The sequence below is a fragment of the Onychomys torridus genome, chromosome X (assembly GCF_903995425.1).
Source record: "Onychomys torridus chromosome X, mOncTor1.1, whole genome shotgun sequence".
Lineage (NCBI taxonomy): Eukaryota > Metazoa > Chordata > Mammalia > Rodentia > Cricetidae > Onychomys > Onychomys torridus.
In genome coordinates this window covers 78,168,463-78,191,164 of record NC_050466.1, presented here as the reverse complement: position 1 = coordinate 78,191,164, position 22,702 = coordinate 78,168,463, and the positions used below count along the sequence as shown (strand labels likewise).

General features: G+C 36.3%; 1 protein-coding gene across 1 annotated transcript in view; it reads left to right on the top strand.

The window, feature by feature from the left end:
• Positions 1–22,702, top strand: part of Il1rapl1 (interleukin 1 receptor accessory protein like 1) — a 1,249,069-nt gene that overhangs the window by 599,190 nt on the left and 627,177 nt on the right. Inside the window, exon 3 of the mRNA XM_036175702.1 lies at positions 9,654–9,933. Coding sequence (XP_036031595.1) covers positions 9,654–9,933 — 280 coding nt within the window. The remainder of the gene's footprint in view (positions 1–9,653; positions 9,934–22,702) is intronic.

Here is a 22,702-nt window from a genome sequence, read left to right as displayed (position 1 = left end):
TGGACAACTGTATCTTGTTCCTGATTTTAGTGGAATTGCTTTGAGTTTTTCTCCATTTAACTTGATGTTATCCATAGGCTTGCTGTAAATTGCCTTTCTTATGTTTAGGTATGTCTCTTGTATCCCTAATCTCTCTGGGACTTTTATCATGAAGAGATACTTAAGTTTATCAAAAGCCTTTTCTGCTTCTAATGAGATTATTGTATTTTTTCCTTTTAATTTGTTTATATGGTAGAATATATATATTTATATATAAATTTTTGTATATTGAACCACCCCTGCATCTCTGCTATAAAACCTACTTGATCATAGTGCATGATTTTTTTTGCTGTGTTCTTAGATTAATTTTGCAAGTATTTTATTGAGTATTTTTACATTCATGTTCATAAGAGAAAATGGTCTGTAAATCTCTTTCTTTGTTCATGGTCTTTCTGTGAGTTGTATATCAAAGTAACTGGCCTCATAAACAAATTGGACAATGATCTTCTGGTTTCTGTTTTATAGTATAATTTGAGGAGTATTGGTGTAAACACTTCTTCAAAACTCTGGTAGAGCTGTGTGGAATTTGTCCTAGCTGTCAGTTTTCCAAGAGTGACCTTTTATCCTAGCATCAGCCTGGGTTGTTTAAAGATCACCCTGGGACCACCTAAGCCAAATGTAACCAAATGCAACCCCATGTCACAACTAAAAGCTTTGCCTGGCTACAAAAAGTTGGGCAGTTTAGACTCTGTATCCTCAATTACTAGGAGTCCTCACTAAGATCTGCCTCATAGATTCCAAAATGTTTTCATTGTACTAGGTTTCCACACATCAAATCCTCCCCAATTCTAACTGTCTCTCCCTGTATCCTCTCCCTCCTTCCCGTTCCTGCCCCACACCTGATCCTTTCCCTTTCCATCCTCACCTATTCCCAGTCCAACCACAAATTTATTCTATTTTTTTCATTGAACATGAGAGGTCAGACTAATACCTCCACAGAGCCCTTTACCCCTACATTCTGGTCTGTTTGCCATGGGAAAACACACTGGAGAACACAGAAAGAGAAACTTGGACATCAACCCAGCCTCAAAACCCTCAACCTACAATCTGCCCTTCCTATAAGATGTACTGCTGAGGCAATGGCATAGAACTTGTGGGAGTGGCCAATCAATGTTTGATTTAACTTGAAGCCCATGCTACAAAAAGAAACCCATGCCCTATACTGCGTATATGGGTAGAAATAGGAAATTGGATAGCCTACAGACCTAAAACCAAACACACCTGCCAAAAAACAAACAAACAAACAAGCAAACAAAAACAATGAAATGATTCCTATTGACATAATGCTGCACTCATAGATTAGTGTCTTGTCCAATCATCATTAGAGAAGCTTCCTCCAGCAGCAGGTAGGAGTTGGTACAGAGACACACAGTCATGTGGAGAAAGTCTAAATTGGAGTTCTCCATTGGATCCCTCACCTCAGAGATTCAGGAACTGCACAGAAGAGGTAGAGGAAAGACTGTAGGAGTCAGAGGAGATGGAGGACACCAGGAGGACATGCCCACTGGATCAACTAAGCAGGGCTCACATGGGCTCACAGAGACTGAAGCAGCAAGCAGGGGGCCTTCATAAGTCTGCACCAGATCCTCTACTTACATGTTATGGCAATTAGGAATTTATTAATTTCCCTTTAAGGAATGTTATCATGTTCATACAGGAGGTGTTAAGGTCATTTTCTTGTGCTTCAACTGTGTTGGAATATTCAGGACCTGCTGTGGTAAGATAGTTGGACTCTGGTGGAGACATATTGTCCTAACTGTTGTTGTGTTGGTGTCTAGGTATCTGGAATCGGAATGATTATAGGTATAGGTGCTGATGTCTGGATTTGTCTTTGTTGGGTAGGTGTTTTGTTTCTTGGTTTCTGTTTCCTCTCAGGGTTTTCAGAGGGTATGCCTTCTGTGTGTGGCCTGGTGGGAAATTTTCCTTGGTCCTGATACTTGTGGTTACTGGGGGGTCCCAGATATAATGTGTCTCTGGGTATTGGGAGCTGACACTAGGGATAAGCTAGAGGTTTGAGTGGGTTCATGTAAGGAAGAAGAACAGAGTGTTCAACGAGAATCTGTTTATTTCATCTCTTGGAATGAGGGAAGACAGGAAGACTGGTCACCCCAGAGGATCTACTATAGCTCTGGAACAGAAGGTGAGAAGAATACCTATACTCAGCCTACCTGCTTCCCTTGCATTAGTGGTATGTGGCTTAATAGAATTCCCTGCTAGATTTGTGTGCTGGGACAAAGCAACATGTGAACAGAGGGAATGTATGAGGTTTATGGGATCCACAAGAAATGGCAACAGGAGGGCTGAGAAGACTGCCACAGGTATTCCACTGCAGAGCTAGGGATAAGATTAGGGAATTTGGTTGGGAGGAGAGGAGAGTGTGGTGAAAATCTTTAGTTAGCTTACCTGTTTCCTTGGCCTGCTCAGTTGGTGTATTTACAGGGAAAGCCTGATGGTGTTGGAAGCTGGGATACTGAGATGAGTTTGGGGAAGTAAGGTTGGAGAAGATGATGTTTGTGATCCTTAAGAATATGTACAGAGAGGAAAGGGAGACCACAGTATGTTTTCTGCAACAGAGCTGGAAATGAGACTGTGGTTGAGTCTGGAGGAGCACTGATATGTGGATTCACTGTCAGCCTACTTGTTGCCCTGGCAGGAGCAGCTCTTGACATGTCATGTGCTGCCTGCTGGTGTTGGAGGCTAGGACAAAACAATATATTGAGGGGGAGGAAGATTTGTGGGATCTACAGGAAGAGAGGGCCAGAGAAAGCTGCTAGAGGTATTTTGCTTCAGAGCTGGGCATGGGACTTCTTTTCACTTCTTGATATAATATATTTCTATAGTTATTATCTGACTTCTCTAAGAATTGAGACTTTATTTTTTTCACCACAATACCACTAACATCTATAGCATTCCCTGGACTACAGTGGGAGCAGATTAGTAAATGACATAATATGATGGGCAAACAAGTTAAGCATAAATGTTCCATTAAAACATTTAAGTATGACTGGTATCCATAATTTCTTCTTTCAGTCTCTATAGAACATAGTGATCGGATAAATTCCAAAACCTGAAAGAAGTTACACATGAAAAAAAAAAAACAAAAAAAAACTAAGACTAGAATCGATTTACCTGGAGCAAGGAGATAGAAAATCACTACTTACATGTACATCTCTGTATTTCCTTTTACTTTCTCAGGAGAAGAAGCCTGGTTAGAGAGGATGGTTATTTTAGATTTTAGTTCAAGAGGTATTATGGAGAATTTATCTAAAATTATACAAATTTATACTAAAATATACAAATATATCAGGTTATCAGAAAAATACTTAAGAAATAGGGATACATATCAGTGGAAGAGTTTATATTTAGAATGCACATAGATACAGATGTGGATTTAATCTCTAGCAGGCACACACAGGCGTGCATACACCTGCACACACACACACACACACACACACACACACACACACACACACACACACACATGAGAGAGAGAGAGAGAGAGGGAGAGAGAGAGAGAGAGAGAGAGAGAGAGAGAGAGAGAGAGAGATGGAGACAGAGAGAGCAGAGTTTTATTATTTATATACAGTGCATGGAAGACCAATACTGTATTGTTATTCCAATATCTATTTAGTTCCCTTCAGTTTGGATGTTCTTGCTCAAGAAGAGTTTAAAAGATAAAATCCCAGCCTGAAAGTGAGAGGTAGCCACAAAGCCCCACCCCTTCCCAAGGATATGTTAGTAATTGATAGCGACCAGGAGAGGGAGACTTAGCATTTTTAATGGAAATGGCTCCTGATAGCTCTAATATGCTCTATTCGATGGGCACGTACATGAGAGTAAATAGGCAAAACTAATGGTACTCCATGTAATTTTTTTTTCAATTTTGGAGGACACAAAGTCGTGTCATATAGATGGGCAGTAGATATAAGGGGAGGGGATGAATCTGATCAAAATATAATGTATGAAATTCTGGATTAATTATCTCTATTTTTTAAAGTATATTTCTACTTTCTCTGGATCAAAGTCTCCAGAATATTTCCACATTTGTAGTGATCTCAAAGCAAAGTGGCTCTGACTATGAGACTGATTTGAAGCATGGTTTAGGTTTATGTAATCTCGATGTTGTTGTTCAAAATGATGGCTTCTCTTTTGTTTATTCAATGGTATATTGTTGAATTAACCTCATTATTATGAATTATTTGCTTCTCATTGGAGAAGCCTGTTACAACTTATAAGTCTAATATATATGTTCAAAAAATAATAACTTACAAATGTTTTATTCTCCTATAGTTTCCTATCTATCTTGTTAAGAGGAATGAAATGCTTGTTTGAAGGAAATTCTTACAAAGTACACAACATGCAAAGCAATATTTTTGTGTTCAAATTAACAGTACTTGCTAGAATTTAGAGACTAAAATATGATCACAGTAAACTATGTACTCAGTTTTTGTTTACCTTGGAGCCAGATTTTCCCTGATCATCAGGGAACCACTATCTTAGAAGGAGTGTCATTACAGGTAAACAAGATCCACACCCACCTAGAGATAAACTACTTTGAGAAGTTGATAGATGATAATTTTCAGTCCTTATCAGACAAGAGGTTCCTAATAATTGCCAGAGCCTCCTGAGAAACATCAATTCCTAACTCCCACACAGATCTCTCCAAAATACTTGAAGGCATTCTTCCAAAGTTCTCTCTCTCTCTCTCTCTCTCTCTCTCTCTCTCTCTCTCTCTCTCTCTCTCCATATATATATTTGCAAGAATGTATAAATATGCCACCCTCTGATTAATATGATTCAGAAAGTAAGGTTGGGGACAATGCATTTTGTGAACGTAAGTAGAATGTAAAGGTTAGCTTTTGTTGTGATTTGCTGACCTCGGTAAAGATTAGCTTGTGGTGGTTTCTGCTTTCCCCTTAAAATGACAACAACTGTAGTTATGCCAGCTTTCAATTATGAAGTTTATATTTTGAAAGTGAATTTGTCAGTGCCTATTAAAATGTAACCCCAGTCTTTTGTTCATGGTATACTACACACATGGACTATACTCATTACTGTATTTATGTCTTTAGCTTTGGGTTTCTTCACATCCATAGGGTAAAATCAATTGATGTCATTATGCCAGACATTCACTTTGGTTAGTGCCATTTAGAAAAATGGAAAATACATGCAAACACTTTAACACTGTTGAGACTTTTAAAATTCTCTGTATTTTCATTGTCTAAAATCTTCTAATGAGAACATTATAAAAAGCATTTCAAAGACATTGCCATTTGTTACATATGGAACTGTTGACTTCCTATTGTGAAAACTGTTAAGTCTATAACAACCAAAATCATGAGTTACAAAGGAAATTTATCTTACTCCCCTTCCTTGCTGTTTATATTCAGTCAATTGGCTGTTCCTGACCATTTGTATCTCCTAAAACTTTAACAAACATTACATCTCTACTATGTCTGCTGAAATCAGATCTTCAATATACTACTTCTCTAGGTAAAGCCATCTTCTAATTTATACTTTGACCCAAAATTCTATATACTACATTAACCAGAAACCAACTGCCTCTACCACTCTCTGAAATGCTTCAAGTCACACCATTGCTCTTATAAGGAATCTAAACACTTTTAAGATCTCTTAAAGCAAACAATAGAACATTCCTTTGTTTACCTCTTTCACTTTTTATATTGTTAAATTTTTTTGGCCTTAAATTTCAGAGACAATACAAGTTCATTAGTTGTTCTTGTAAAATGTGCAATATCTTACATGTGTGACTTTGCTTTTTTCTTCATGTCTGTATCTGTATTTGCCTGCCTGTTCTTAGTGTGATCAACTTGCTTAATTTCCATATATATCTCAAACATCTCCTTTCCATGAAATTTTGCCAGAACCATCTTTGTGAATTTCTTATTACTGCAGTCCCATGTTAGCCTATTAAGTTATGTATATCATCAACAGGGCTGTGAACTCAAATGAACCAGGTTCTCAATATATGAGTATATAATGTGTTAGGCCACCTTCATAGAACATAGCCCAAGACAGGATTTTGCATGCATGTGATTGATACTGGAAATGATCTTCTGGGAAAACCCACAAGAATTAGAGCAGATCAGGACAAGGAGGTTGGGAGCTGAGTAAGGAGCAGGAGTCATGTTAATTCTTGGATTGGCAATACCTTAAGTCCTTCACTACACAATTATGCTCTTGGGGCAAAAGGAAGGTCTTTTGTACATCCATATTTTTTGACAGTGGGCCATATGCAAAAGGGTACACATTTTCCAGAAAGTTGTTTTTTGTCAAATAAACATAATTTCAAAGAGGAAACAAGTGAGTTGTGACAACAGTCATAAACAAGCTGGAGACAGGATTCATTAGCTCAGTAAAAGAGAAGGCACCTTGAGCATTTGACAAAATCATTGATGTCTTTTTTTTTTTTTAATTTCCAACACTGGCATTGATTTTAGTTTAAACACAGCTCAAATACATGCCCATCACGCACCTTTTTTTATGTATGGGGTCCAGCTAGGTAATGTAGGCTGACTATAAACTCATTGTATACCTCAGGATGTCCTTGATCCCCTGATTCTCTATTCTTCACCTCTTGTGTCTGTGGATTATAGGCATGTTCCACCACACCTGACACTTACATATTCATATTAGGATGCAATATGTGTGAGTTCTATGATTAGAATTTTTTTAGAATTCAACCTTTAAGCTTGTTACCATGGAAATATTTTGAGCTCTTACATATGTAGGAATAGTGACTTAATTAAAATACGTTTTCCAATCTCATTTGAATATATTGACATTTTCTAGTGTATATAGCTTTTGTTCATGAAATGATACTTCAGTATGAACTCTCTGGAAAGCAATTAGTTCTGAGTCCCAATTCCATCACAGTCTTCATCTCTAAGTTCCCTCAAATTTAAGGGTCTCAGAAGAAAGAAATAAGGATATTGCTTCCTTCTTTTATTTTCCAACATAGTTTTCTAGCTTCATAAACTTCCATTGGTTGTAAAGAAAGATGTACTGCAGAGGAATATGGAAAGAGGCTGTTTTCATGGAATCTTCCCACAGAAGGTTAAACTTTTTAAGCGAGACTTTATAGAAGGATATTTTATTCTGGAAGAAAGAAAGATTGCATACTGTTCTCCACAACTACTTGATAATAAGTTTTTTATTTTGCATTTTTATTTATTTAAAAAAGACAAAAATTTTTAAATTTACCTGGTAACTTACATAATCAGAAGTATCTAGAAATATGCTTTTTTTTCAGTGACTTTTTTCCAAGTAAACAGAACTTATGCACTGAAATAAGGAAAACATGAAAGAACTGAATGAATCAATAGTAATTTTAGTCAATAAGAGTAAAATTTTATGTGATCACATATCCTTGTAAGATTTGAGATGTCATGCCAGGTGGTGGTGGTGCACGTCTTTAATCCCAGCACTAGGGAGGCAGAAGCAGGTGGATCTCTTTGAGTTCGAGGCCAGCATGGTCTACCAAGTGAGTCCCAGGAAAGGCACAAAGCTACACAGAGAAACCCTGTGTTGAAAAACAAACACAACAACAACAAATAGATTTGTGATGTCTTTACTGCACAATGCTAAAAAATACTTTGTTGCATAATCAAAATGTCTTTTAAGGAGATACTGCTGTATTTTGGAGTGAAATGTCATCATGCTCCTAATTTATTTTTCTTCTATTTAATGGGAAAAAATGGATAATGGGATAAGAAAGGAAGAATTTCTAAAAATAATGTAAAATATTAGAAAGAGAAAACAATTTTGTTATTTATTTAAATATTTGTTCAAATACTTTGAGTAGACCTTAATGTAATTGATAATTTGTTGTATTTCTTCTCAGAAGTTACTGATGTTTCAGGTATATGGATAGTGTGTCAGCTATGTTGGAATCTGTTATTTGTATGTGTTTCAGGGAAGGGTTATTAAAACATGCTGTCACCAGATATTTGGGAATATGTCTGTTATCCTAGGACTCAGTAGTTGACACAAGTAGATAGCAGCTTAGACATATAGCAAGTTTCAAGTCATTATTGCTACATGATAACAATATGTCTGAAAAACAATGGTCCTAAAATTTTCTTTGGGAAGTGGTCCCTTTAGGAAATACATAAAGCAAAACCTTAACACTTAGCTTCTTGATTTTCTGCCGCAGTTTCTTCTTTATACTTTACTCAGTATTCACAGAAGTCAGAGCAGTAACTGCTTACCCCTGTCTCTGGCTGTGAAATTGCGGCAAGAATGCAACTACATTGCATTTTTTCCATATGGCTTAGCTATGACATATTCGTTTCTGAAGTTATCAGCATGGGTCTAATCAGTGAAAGAAACTGCACTGTAATTTGCACAAAATTTCTATCACAAATGTTCAAATTATAGAGAATTATGAAATGTAACAAGGGATTGTAATACTAAAGGGATACACTAGTATCAAAGAAAAATATATTCATCTGCCTGGGCTACCATAACAAAATAAAAAAATGGAGTGGCATGTAAAATGATAGCTTATTTCTCCCAGTGCTGGTGGCTGGGAAGCCCAATATCAAGGTACCAAGAAATTCAGTTTTAGTGATGACTCTTTTTATAAGTGGCTACCTTCATTCTGTGCACTTACACAATGATCTTGTGAGCCCCAGTGGAAGAAAAAACAAGCTTTCATGTCTCTACATCTAAGGGCACTAATCCTATCTGAAGGAGCCACTGCCTTCTGACCTCATGTAATTCCAAATACCCATACCTGGTCCCCTCTCCAAACACCATCATATTGTGTTGTTTCTTCTCTGATGTGTGCAAGGGAGGTGGGGGTGGAGGGTGTACAGACATTCAGTTCACAGTAAAAGAAGGTTTTAATTGATAGAAGATTGGTTTTCATTTTTCAAGTCAACAAAATTGAACTTGCAAGTAATGGATCCCGTTAGTCGTCTATCCCCAGAGCAGAGATGCAAGCAATATGGTAAATGTATTGCCTTGCTTAACTGAATGTTAGGAGTCACAGAGTTTCTGCATTAGTAGAACATGATGGAGATACAACTGCCCCTAAGGTTGACTAACATATTCTTTCTAAATTTCTTGGGGGAAATATTCATCAAAAGGTGTCTCACCTGAAGAATTGCTAAAATACATTTGCCAAGCTGCTGGGTACCATTCACTTCAGGAGTCAGGTGCTGGGAGAGCCATGTATGCTGCAAAAACCTGCCAAGTAATGATAGAACAGCAATGTCTCTCCATCCCCCTCTACTGACAAAGCTTCAATGCTGCAGAGCAAAGGAAAATATTTTAAAGGCCCAGAATTATTTTTACAGAGCATGCTAAATAGTATATCTATAACTGAGTAACAATAAATAAGTAATGAGCTTAGTGATACACACTAAAACTAAACATTGGAAGGAGCAAGTAAACAATGCACTGTTTGCCAGCGGAGTAAACTGCTTTTAACGGACAATTCTCAGTGTTATTCTCTGTCTAGAATAAATCTGACTCAATGCATATGCTATGTAAACATTTAAGTGAATGAATGAATGAATGAAAAATGTGTTGCTAATTCTTTTTTTCTAATGGTTTTCTTCTCTTTCCTTCTCTCTTTATTACTGCAGCTGATGGGTGCACTGATTGGTCTGTTGATATCAAGAAATACCAAGTTTTGGTGGGAGAGCCTGTTAGAATCAAGTGTGCACTCTTTTACGGTTATATCAGAACAAACTACTCCCTTGCCCAAAGTGCTGGACTCAGCTTAATGTGGTATAAAAGCTCTGGTCCAGGAGATTTTGAAGAGCCCATTGCCTTTGATGGAAGCAGAATGAGCAAAGAAGAAGACTCCATTTGGTTCAGACCAACGCTACTACAGGACAGTGGGCTTTATGCCTGTGTCATCAGGTACCTTTTAATGAAATTATTGTTCACTCTATGAAACTACATAGTGTTTTCTAATACTTAAAGCTTCCTACTGTCACTCTCAACTGTACATATTGTCTCAATATTTGCATGTGTTGCCATGTACTAAAATTTAGAATCTAAATCATAAAAAGATGGGATTGGAATTTATATTGAGACATTATTTCAAGCTTATGGAGAAAAGAGATACCATCTGGGTATCTACTTCTGTTGCCAGAAATTACTAAAGACTATGAAATAAAATTTATAGAGGAGGTAAAATGTTGCAAATAAATTGTAAGCAAAGTCTTGCAGAAAAGATGCATAGTTTATTGCTAAATGGGCTGTAACATTTTGTCATTGCCCTTCACAGACAGACAGTGCAGAGACATCTCCGGTATATGCACATCTGCAAAGATGGTTTAGGTAATAATGTTGTGTGTGTGTGTGTGTGTGTGTGTGTGTGTGTGTGTGTGTGTGTGTGTGTTGCCTGTGCACACAGAGAAAGAGCAGTAATATTGCCATATTAGGAAATATAAAGGTTCTGTTATAGAACCTTTTGTTAATGACAATTACCAGGCAATTACAAAAATCTTGAGTCTCCATGGGCAATGAGCAAAGTTAGTAACACGTGTTTGATATTATCCCTAAAGAAATCAATTGCATATTTATACATATTTTCAGCCTAGAGTAAAGGATATGTAGTTTACTTAATAATAATGCACCAAAACAATATTCATTTAACATATTAACAGTTAAAAAAAATCTCAGTTTAAGCATGTTTAGCTCTTCATGGACAATGCATCACACTCTACATGAATGATAATGGATACCATTACAAAGCTGATTAAAAGAAAGGAAAGTGTGTTTAAATCCACTTATTGACTTTTCTGAATTTCAGTGTTTTACTATATAATGAAAACTTTAAAGTAGTCAACTCTGAAATTTAACAAAGTCTCAAAATTACCTAATATTTTCCTCTAATTAAAATTCAGCTTCTACTTCTGAAATTCTGATTAGCACTAATCTGTTGCTGAAGTTTTCTCTGGTCCTGCCCAACCCCACAGACCCCACAGCTGCTTATAAAATAATTACTCAAAAGCTTATATTAATTAAAACTGTTTGACCATTAGCTCAGGCCTACTACTGACTACCTCTTATACTTCAACTCAGCCAATTTCTATTAATCTATATGTCAGCACGTTTTCTGTGGCTTTACCTGTGTGCTGTTACATGCTGTTCCCTGGATGGCAGATTGGTGTTTCCTGACTCAGCCTTCCTCTTCCCAGAATTCTCCTTGTCTCTTGTCCCACCTATACTTCCTGCTTGGCTACTGGCCAATCAGTGTTTTACTTATCAACTAGTCAGAGCAACACATTCACAGCATACAGAACATCCCACAGCACCTCCCATTTTCTGTCTATTCAAAAAGGCAGAGTTTAACTATAACATAGTAAAATTACAAATAACCAAACAATTATCAAGCAAGACATACAGTTACAGTATCTAGTCTATTTATAATATCTAGTCTATTTGAATTTTGCAAAATTAAAGAAGATATCCTATCTCTCTTATATTTGTGAGTCTAAGGTTTCATATCTAATTTATCTTTTATCATAACTAAGGAAATTATAACTATCCAGTATTCAACTATATAAAAGACCTCAAAAGGATATAATATTACCTGAGAAACAGGAGAAGGATGCAAGCAACTTTTGGGAGTCTTGCAAGAGTAAACAGAGACAGCTGGCAGCCTGGACAGTCATCCAAAGTTCCTCTGTAAAGTTGGTGCATCTGTCTTTAGCCCACAGGCTTAGAGTCTCTCAGTCACTTCTCTCTGTGTCCTGTAGAATGTCTGGCAGTTTCCTCTGCAAAACAGGAACCTGAAGTACCATTTTGCCAAGCAAAGTTCAGTGGTCACCTTTCTATGGGTCCTGCATGTGCAGTCGATACATTTTTTTTTTCAAGTAGTCCAGGCAAGAACAGTTTCTTGCCCAAATGACTATTTTTGCCAAGAAGAAGATAAACTCCATATAGAGTGACTTCAATGCCCATCCTCCTCTCTGAAGTAAATTGGTGCTGCCAGGAAGCAGACATGTCTCACTGTCCAGAAAGTCTCAATTTTTAAAACATTTTAAATGCCATATTATGTAGGTCTTTGAAGTGTTTGAAGATTATCTACCTAATTGAATTATATCTATATATACCTAGAAAACTTTACATGACTATAGTTTGACTAACATAGAAGACTATTAATCTGTATTTCTTAACTATACATTATAATTTAAATGAGTTACATAAACATAATACCTCCAATGAGAGTAGAAATATATATACAGTATAAAAAAATTAAGTTTATACTTGTATCAATAAACTAAGATCCAAAACAACATAAAACATTTGTAAACAAATTGTTGCTCTTTAAAAATAGGTTCATTAATCTACCTTTTCATCCTATCATATCTATATTCTATCTGCCATTTTTTTAGAGTTTGTATTTATAATCAACCCTCTTTAAATAAAAACAAACATTATAAACAATATTTTTGGAATTTGGGTGTAGCTTCTCATACTACTTCCTGCTGGATAAGGGCACTGTATTCTTATTGGGACATAAAGAAAATTTTAGGATTATGGAGTAGTCCGTGAGGCTGTATTGTCTAAGCCAGTTGCCTTGAAACCATTCTGGATGTTGGATCATCTGGGCCATGGTGTCATTGGAGACATTTCAAGGGGTCTTGGCTGGTCAAACCTGATATATCTTAATCTAGAACAAATCCACAGCCTCTTGTTTCCTGTGGAAACAAAAGTAGAGTGGCGACATATAGATGAATAGAAATGTGTTAATTTAAGGTATAAGAACTGGGTAGCAAGAAGCCTGAGTAATTAGGCCAAACAGTTTTAATTAACATAAGCATTTGTGTGTTTATTTGGGTCTGAGTGGCTGTAGGTCCAGGCAGGACTGGAGATAACCCCAACAACATTAATCATTGCTGTGTACTAAGAATCACCTTTGCACTGTACTGTAGCTTATGCTAAACCATGGCCATAGACATGTTAGTGTGGTAAAATACCTTAAAACCACAAAAGAGTTATACAAAAAAGAATATTTCAAGACACAGAAACATGTATTAGAAGTTAAAGAAATACAGGTGAATGAATGTTGTAAATGAGAACGTTATCTAGTAAATTTCTGAAAGAACAAATGTACCTTTCTTGGGCAAAGCTCTTTCTCTTAGACTCTAATGAAACTTTTACAATCAGACATTACTTTTATCAGAAATAGGAGTTTTCTGTGAGTATTAATAAATGATTGCCACATTAATATAGGTAAGGAGGACTGTTTAAACCACCTGCTCATGTTGGACCATCACTTAATTTCATATTTTCTATCTGTCATGTGAAAAAATTCAGGTGACTATATAAAACACATAAATGCAGGGTCATCATTCATCTGAAATTAGTCATGTCAAATTGCATTTAAACACACATTTTCATCATTTGTTGTTGACGGTAAAATAATGTGTCACATTAGTAATCTGAATTTCAAAATTACTGACCTGCCATTCCTTCATATGTTCAAATATAACCTCTGATCCAGTCTTTTGAGAAATTTCAATAAAATGACCCCTGAATTTAGAGCTGCAAGAATGAATGAAAAGTTGACAATTTTCCAAAATGATGGCATTTGCCATCTGTTCATATGTCTACATTTTAATGGAAGGTGAAACTGAAAGGCAAAAGGCCTTTAATGTGTGTCAAGCAGCATTCAAGAGGAAGTGACAAAGTGAGGAAATAGTAACTTTTGCCACTGAAATTCAAGCATGCAATTGATTTGCAGCTCATGATGACATGGCTTCCTTTTCCAATGTGGAGAAAGGTACTCAAAATCTTTATAAAGAAGCATTTGAAACAACATGGTTTGCTGTTGATGAGTTCAGACCTAAGGGTTGTTAGTTGAGTCTCTAGCATTTTGATATCAGGCAGGTTACAAACTGTCACAATTAGTTTCTAGCAAAGAATTTTAGACTTTTCAAAACATTAACTTCCAAGATAAGCTTTCAATTTTTCTCATAAGTGCATGGTATTAACTTACCAATGATATAGTTTAACAAATCTTATGCACAGCTAATTCACATTTATACCTAAATATGCACAGTGAAGTATTGTAAGTCACAGAAACACCTATGATTACTGTTAATATAATAAACAAAATTTCCTTCATCTTTTGAAAGGAAAACACTACATAGTTGTTTGAACCATATAAAGCATTTTTATTCAATTTTCCCTTATTTTTATTACTAATTTTATAAAATGAATGAGAGTCACAGTTCTTTTCTATCATTACAACATACAGAATTAAACATATGTTCTAAATGAATACAGATTTTCATGTATTCCTGACCTCCTATTTTTAATTAATCACTTCAGATAATTTTGCACAATTAGAAGTTTCCTATACAGAGCTGACCAGCATATATAGAAGCATTCCAATGCCACAGATGGTGGCATATTGTGGATCTCTGCTTTTTATTCAAAAGGAAATTCTGAATTAGTTACAAAATTATAAATGCCAAAGAGAAATGGCATACAATGACATGGTAAATCCTTTACCAAGGTTTGATCAATGGCGACATTTTTCAATACTGTGGTCCAATATCATAAGGAGGATAATGGCATGAAGGCTGTCAAGGTATAGGATAACACTACCAGTGCAAGGAGCTCTCCTGTTCTTTCATACCCATGTTCGTTCTATGTAATATTACACTCAAAATGGAAGCAATCATATAGTATATAATCTGGAATTGGATTTTTCATTCAATATAACTCCTTTAAATTCCTTCCAAATTGTTGTATTTCTTTTTATTCCTGAATAGTCTTTGTTGGTTTATTAGGTCACTGAATGGCATCTGGTCTTTTTGTGATGTGAGGCAGGTAAAGCTAAAATTTCTCCCCTCAGTGGTGACCTACTCCTACAATGTTAGCACAGTTGGGATTGTGTATTTAGTGGCCAGCCTGGGTTTCATAAGGAAACTCTATCTTAGAATGGCAAACAAACTAAAACAAAACAAACAAAAAATACCTATAACTTTTTAAAGTGGGAATTAGTTTCATTTTTTATGGTGTAAATATGCAAGAGTAAATGTCAGTGATAAGATTGCCATGCCATCAATATAAAAAGAAATCTGTCATACTAGCTGTCTTACTTTCCCATTGTTATGAAGAGACCCTGTGACCAACACAACATATAAAAGGAAGCATTTAATTGGGGATTTGCTTACAGTTTCAGAGGTTTAGTCCATGATCATCATGGTTTTGAAGCAGTTGCTGAGAGCTTACATTTTATCTGCAAGTTGTAGAAAGAGACAGAGAGTCTGGACCCAGACTGAGTTTTTGAAAGCCCCAGTGGTACACATCTCAACAAAGCCACACCTCTTAATCCTTTTCAAATAGTGCTACTTCCTGATAACTAAGCATTCAAATGGGGGCTTTTGTCAACATTAGTTGACAAAGTGACTTTACCCTATCCCTACTGGCAATGCACAGGTGATAGAGTTCATCACTAATTGTACTATTTTGTCATTAAAGCCATTCTGGTAGGTTTCTTGTGACATCTCATTATGATTTTAATTTTCATTTCTCTAATAGTTAATGATGGCTAACATCTTCAGGTGTTAATTCACCATCTCTGTCTTCTTCAGTAAATTTTCTGTTAATGCATTTGTCTATTATTTTATAATTGAATTACATTTGTCTTCCATGCTGGGTTTTGAAAAATCTTTGAATGCCTAGATTCCAGTTCCCTTATGAATAAAAGATATGAGCGTATATTACAGTGCTTTTAGTGTATAGACACAGGATAGACCATTCACCTCCCCTTGTATTTAGGCTAGGCAAGGTAATCCAGTATGAGGAATAGGTTCCCAAGAGTCAACCAAAACATTAGGGCAAACTTTGCTCCCATTGTTAGGAGTCAAACAGAAGACCCAAACTATAAATCCGTCACATATCTGTAGAGGGCCTCCTAGGTCCGTCCCAGGCAGGCTCTTTGGTTATTAATTCAGATTCTGTCAGTTCCTGTGAGCCAGATTAGTTATTTCTGTGGCTTTTCTTGTGATGGCCTTGACACCTCTGACTTGTACAATCCTTCCTCTCTGTCTTTGGTAAAATTCCCCAAGCTCAACCTAATATTTGGCTGTGGGTCTCTGCATCTGTTTCCATCAGTTACTGGATGAATGTTCTCTGATGACAATTGGAATAGTCCCAATCTGATCATAGGAGATGACCAATTCAGGCTACATATCCACTATTGCTAGGAGTCTTAGCACTGGGATCATCCTTGTAGATTCCTGGGAGTTTCCCTTGCACAAGGTTTCTACCTGATCCCCAAATGCCCCCTTTTAGGAACCATACAGCTTACTCTGTATAGATTAATGCATGGATTTTCACTTTATTTAATTGTCTGAGATTAATTTTTTGTGGTCTATTCAAATAATACATATTGATTTCCTGACAAAAATAAAGTTCTATGTTTGTTTTTTCTCTACCTGTCCCAAACTGCATAAAGATAATTATTATAATGACCAATTGTGAGTAGACAACAACCCATAACACAATGACTTCAAACAAAACATATTGTACTTTAACACTATTTCCAATATATACGGAACTCACCTTGATGTGCTTACTGCTGTAGCTACTTGTGGCAGAGCCTTTTCCACGTATAAATTTTCAGAACCTTTTTCTTTGTCTTCATGTGGTCTTTCCAAGAGGACAACCATATTTCACATAATGAGTAAGAACATGTATGCTTATCTCGTGCTTGCATACCCTTGAGCCAAGTCTAAAACTAACTTGTGAACATCATTCAATGAGATTTGGAAAACTTTCAGTATCTACAAAATAGTACTGGGCTGGAATCTACACTTAAGGTCTTCTAAAAATACTCATCCTATTCCTTAGTTTATCTCCTAAGTCATATTATGACATCAGGTCCTGAGTAGAAACCTATGATCATATTTCCTATGTCAGTTCTAGATGTAAATGACTTTTCCTACAGTTAGTTCAAACACAGTTGTTCAGGAGTAGCTCCTCATAATTCTAATCTCAAATAAGAAGACATGTCATACTCTCATATTTTGGACCTGCAAAGATGACACAGCATAGTATAACTAAACAAAGTAGTTCCATTTGAAATAGAGGAAAATATTTGAAATAGATAGGAGGTACTGAAGAGTCACAGCCCATAGAAATTATGTACTTCCATTAAGACATGTCTCTGGTTCCTTGATAAAGTCTATTCTGCTTAATATAAGTGGTTCTCACTGACTATTTGGTCTACTTCCTTGCTTTACAGAAAAATGAAGGATTTATTTACAGGATAAATTTCAATCTGAACTTTTATCTGTTCCTCAAATCATAATTTGTAATTACTTAAGATTGTATGAGCCATCCATATATTAAAGTAGAACCTGATATATTAAATATATACCACAACCAGAAAAAAAAAATCTCTCCATGGCAAATAGCATTCCACTTTGATATTGAAATCATAATGCATCAAAAAAAAAAAAAAAAACACCTTGAACATCTTTGGGGTAACTTTTTCAGTTTGACACATAGACCTTCTTAGGTATCTTCTCCTGGTAAGAGATAATGTGCTGTACTCAAAATATGTTATAACTGACATTCTTAGCCTTCAGAATCCATTTGAACTGTTTTTCAACAAGATACACTCATTGCATATGTTTTAAATGAAATAATGAATGGGATTAAAGTTCCATAAATATGCTAGAGAAAATACTGTAGACAAACTCATACTACTTTACAATTCCAATATTTACTCAAGGAAAAAATAAACCCAATCCTGTTATCCTTAATTATAGAAAAGCATTTTAGCCCACATAAGATAGATCTTTGGAAAAAGAGCAAAATATAAGTGAAAGTCTTTAATGAAAGGTTTTAAGTTTTTAGTGGATGATACATTGAAATTGCAGAACTGTAAATCAGGCATTATTGCACCACTTTTTGATGAGAAAATCTCTCATCATAATAGACTTCAGTGAGATTTTCCAGTTAAATAACTCTGATAATATTTGGAGATGATACTAAAGTGATAGATCAACCTTGAACAGATACTAAGTTTAGCTTTTTTCCTATACACATGAAAACTTTTCTAAAGGATTGAACTAGTTTGGAACAAGGCAATAGTTAGCTAAGTTGCTTTATGTCTATTCTCTCAAAGAATCTATCCAGTTGCTAGAATAAAACCTAAACCCCATGTTAATTGCTAATTTCATTTACACATTTTTACCATCCAGGAAATATGTTTTCAACATCTTAGGCTGATTTCCTTACTAGGAAGATGAAATTAATTCTGCTGGAGTGAAATTGGGATAGCTTCTTAGGACACTAGATGTTAGGAAAGCAGTGTCTAAACTTCCAATATACTATGAGAGAGAAAGCTTTAGAAACTGTTTGAAATTATGATTTAATATTAAGGACAGACATGCATACTTTTAAAAAAATGTCAAATGTAGATGTAACCATCTTGTTATATAAGAAACACAGAGCCAATTGCAGAGTTAAAAGCCAAGAGGTCAGAGCAATAGCTGAGAGCTGAAAACCTCACACTTCACTGCTGTTTTGTCTTTCCTCTGCATAAGAGAGCTACTTCCTGTGTCCTGTCATTTATATAGACTTTCTGTTCTGCATTCTCATTGGTTGTAAGCCCGGCCACATGACCTCCTTGTCACAGCCTGTCTGTACAGACCTCCAGGTCTTCTATGGTTGGTATTGAGATTAAAGGCGTGTGTCTCCATGCTGGCTGTACCCTTGAACACACAGAGATCCTGCCTAGCTCTGCCTCCCAAGTGCTGGGATTAAAGGTGTGCACCACCACTGCCCAGATTCTGCTATGGCTTGCTCTGACCTCAAGGCAACTTTATTAATATACAAATAAAACCACATTTCAGTACAAATGAAATATCACTATAGTCAAAAATTAATTTATAATTACCAGGCTGCTGAAAAGATATATTTCATACAAATAATCAGCTACAAAAAGTTTAATGTGACATAACTTACAAGCATAAGTAATTTTTAATTAATCAATTCATATAATTATTTATCTATTAAATTTCTGAAGGTCTAACATGAGACTTCATAAATAATAAGCAAGTACTCCTAACCAACAGAGGAAATTATTAAATTATGCTGGTCATGAGAGCTGTAATGTAGTAAAACTTTATTGGTAGCTGTACTTTGGTCCTAGTATTAACATTTTTCCTTAATTTATTGAAAATAACTACTGAAAAAGAAACTGCTGAGTCATCAGTGGGTAAAAGTTGGACAACTTGACTTATATCACTGAGAACCACAGAAGGATTAAACCAGCACCCCAAATAAGGTTGTCCTCTAACCTCCAACCATTGTGATAGCACTCTCTAAAACACACACAATACACAACACACACACACACACACACACACACACACACACACACACACACACAGACAGAGCAATTGAAAATAAGTAACTACAAATGTTGATTCAGAAACTATACAGGTCAATTGACAGGCCTAATAATAGCCACTGGCCAATAAAACTTTATATAAAAATGAAAAATTAAATATGAAGCAGCTAACAACATGTAAGCCTCTTTGCCATTCTAGTTTTGCATTCTGTTGCTGAATAAGCAAGGTAAACAATGTCAATGAACATAGATAAGAGGAAACTGACTCTTAGCAAAGCTCAGGAAGAGCCTGTACTTTGAGTAATTTGGAAGACAATGCTCGTCAGTATGGAAAGTCCAACTGAGAAAGAAAGGTTTCATATTAAATAAAGACATAGAGCAGAGGTTGTATAACTTTAATTTTAAAAAGTCAGATGCTGAAAATTTTAGAATTTATAAGCTGTATAGTCTCCACTGCCACTACTCTATTCTGCTATTGTAATGAAACACTGTAATTGGAAGTGTTCCTGTGTCCTCACCGGGTGGCAGTCAGGACAAATCTCTCCTACTCGCATCCCCCAAGTAAGCACATAGAGGCTTATATTAATTATAACTGTTTGGCCATAAGCTCAGTCTTATTACTGACTAGCTCTTAAACTTAAATTAACCCATAATTCTTATCTATGTTTAGCCATATGGCTTGGTACCTGTTTTCAGTTCTGCCTTGTCATCTTGCTTCCTCTGTGCCTGACAGGTGACTCCTGAATCAGCCTTCCTCTTCCCATAGTTCTCCTTGGCTACCTATCCTGCCTATACTTTCTGCCTGGCTACAGGCCAATCAGCATTTTATTTATCAACCAATCAGAGCAACACATATTCACAGCATACAGAACATCCCACAGAAAAGCACCATCTGTACACAACTTAAACACAATGAACATGATTCTGTTCTAATAAAAGAACTTACAGAATGAAGTTGTGCTACATGTTTGGATTCCCAGCCACAGTTTATTGACCTCCTGATACATAAAATGCTACAAACAGTTAAATTAAGAACAACAATTATTATTACTCTTGAAAAAGTCACAACATATTCCTAAAAGGTCAAACATGCCATTAATCCCAGCACTCCGGAAACAGAGGCAGGTGGATCTCTGTGAGTTCGAGGCCAGCGTGGTCTACAGAGTGAGTTCCAGGAAAGGCGCAAAGCTACACAGAGAAACCCTGACTCTGGGGGGGGGGGGATTTTTACATGTCATAGTTAGAAAGACAGTTTTCAATATTAAAGAAGATGAAGAAGGAGCTGGGTGGTGGTGGTGCACGCCTTTAATCCCAGCACTTGAGAGGCAGAGGCAGAGGCAGATGGATCTCTATGAGTTTGAGGCCACCCTGGGCTACAGAGTGAGTTCCAAGACAGGCTCCAAAGCTACACAGAGAAACCCTGTCTCGAAAAACAAACAAACAAGAAGAAGAAGGAGAAGAAGAAGGAGAAGAAGAAGGAGGAGGAGGAGGAGGAGGAGGAGGAGGAGGAGGAGGAGGAGGAGGAGGAGAAGGAGAAGAAAGAAAGAAAGAAAGAAAGAAAGAAAGAAAGAAAGAAAGAAAGAAAGAAAGAAAGAAAGAAAGAAAAAGAAAGAAAGAAATAGATGCTGACATTTTAAATGGTAAGCAGTTATCAAGCAGGAAATATTAAGCAAAACTAATTATTTTATGAACTGATATTGCAGCCATTTAATGATTTTTTTGGGGGGGGGTAGCTGAGTATCAAACACTCAGCTAGGCAAGCTAAATCCCCAACCCCTTATGAATGGAAAATGGGCAGTGAGTGTTTATAGTAATGGGAATATGAAGTTTTCTTTGGACTATTAATTTTTAAAGGCAGATATTTAATGTGCATCTTTGCATGTCTGCTTAAACATACATGACTGGTAAGATTTGAGCAGAGAAAAATCTTTGGACAAATATTCACAACTTTGATAATTAAAGACAAGCTTTGAATACAAAAAGAAACTTAAAAATAAAAATAGTCTAATCAGGGGCTGGAGATACTATACAGCAGTTAAGAGTACTTGTTGTTCTTGCAGAGGATCCAAGTTTGATCCCTTGCACCCACATATGGGGGCTAAGGACTGCTTATAATTCCAGATGCCAAGGACTAGACATTGTCTTACAGCCTCAACAGTCACTGCATTGATGTGTACCGACCTGCACACTAACACACCCATGTACAGATGCTTAAAAATAAAATCTTGAGGAACTGGAGAGATGCCTTAGAATATCATTTGCTTCTCTTAGAGAATGGATTCAGTTCCAGAACCCATGTGGTAGCTGCAGCCACCCTCTACTCCATTTCCAAGAATCTTACACTTCTTGCTTCTGCTAGCACCAGGCATGCATACAGGGCACATACACACATGTGAACAAAACACCCATAAAAATAGAATAAAATAAAATTGTAGATGTAGCCATCTTGTTAAATAAGAAACACAGAACCAATTACAGAGTTAAAAGCCAAGAGGTCAGAGCAATAGCTGAGAGCTGAAAACCTTACCCTTCACTGGTGCTTTGTCTTTCCTCTCTGCAAGAGAGCTACTTCTGTGTGTGTGTGTGTGTGTGTGTGTGTGTGTGTGTGTGTGTGTGTGTTTCTTTTTTATAGACTTTCTGTCCTGCTTTCTCATTGGTTGTAAACCCAACCACATGACCTCCTTGTCACTGCCTGTCTGTACAGAACTCCAGGTCTTCTATGGTTGGTATTGAGATTAAAGGCGTGTATCACCATGCTGGCTGTATCCTTGAACACACAGAGATCCTGCCTAGCTCTGCCTCCCAAGTGCTGGGATTAAAGGCGTGCACCACCACTGCCCAGTTTCTGCTATGGCTTGCTCTGACCCCAACGCAACTTTATTAATATACAAATAAAATCACATTTCAGTACAAATAAAATATCACTATATAAAATAAATCTTTTTTAATTAAAAAATATTTAAAACATATAGTCTAAAGGAAATTGCTTTTGCTTCTTGAGGTAACATCAAAATGTAATAATTTCAGAGCTGACATATGCAATATTCAATTGTTATGGTTCTCTATTTCTCACTCTGTTCTCTCTAGGTTTTGACTTTCATTCTTATTTTCAAATATTAAAGTCTATCAAACACATCTATGATTATTAACCTGGAAGGTGCAGAATAAATGGAACAAAGAACATCCCTACCTTCCATAACAAGTCCCATAGGTTTCCTTCATCATTTCTGCTTCTGCCTGCTAGGCTAGAACTTGATCTCATAATTATACCCAGCTGCAGTGCAGAAGGAGCAGATG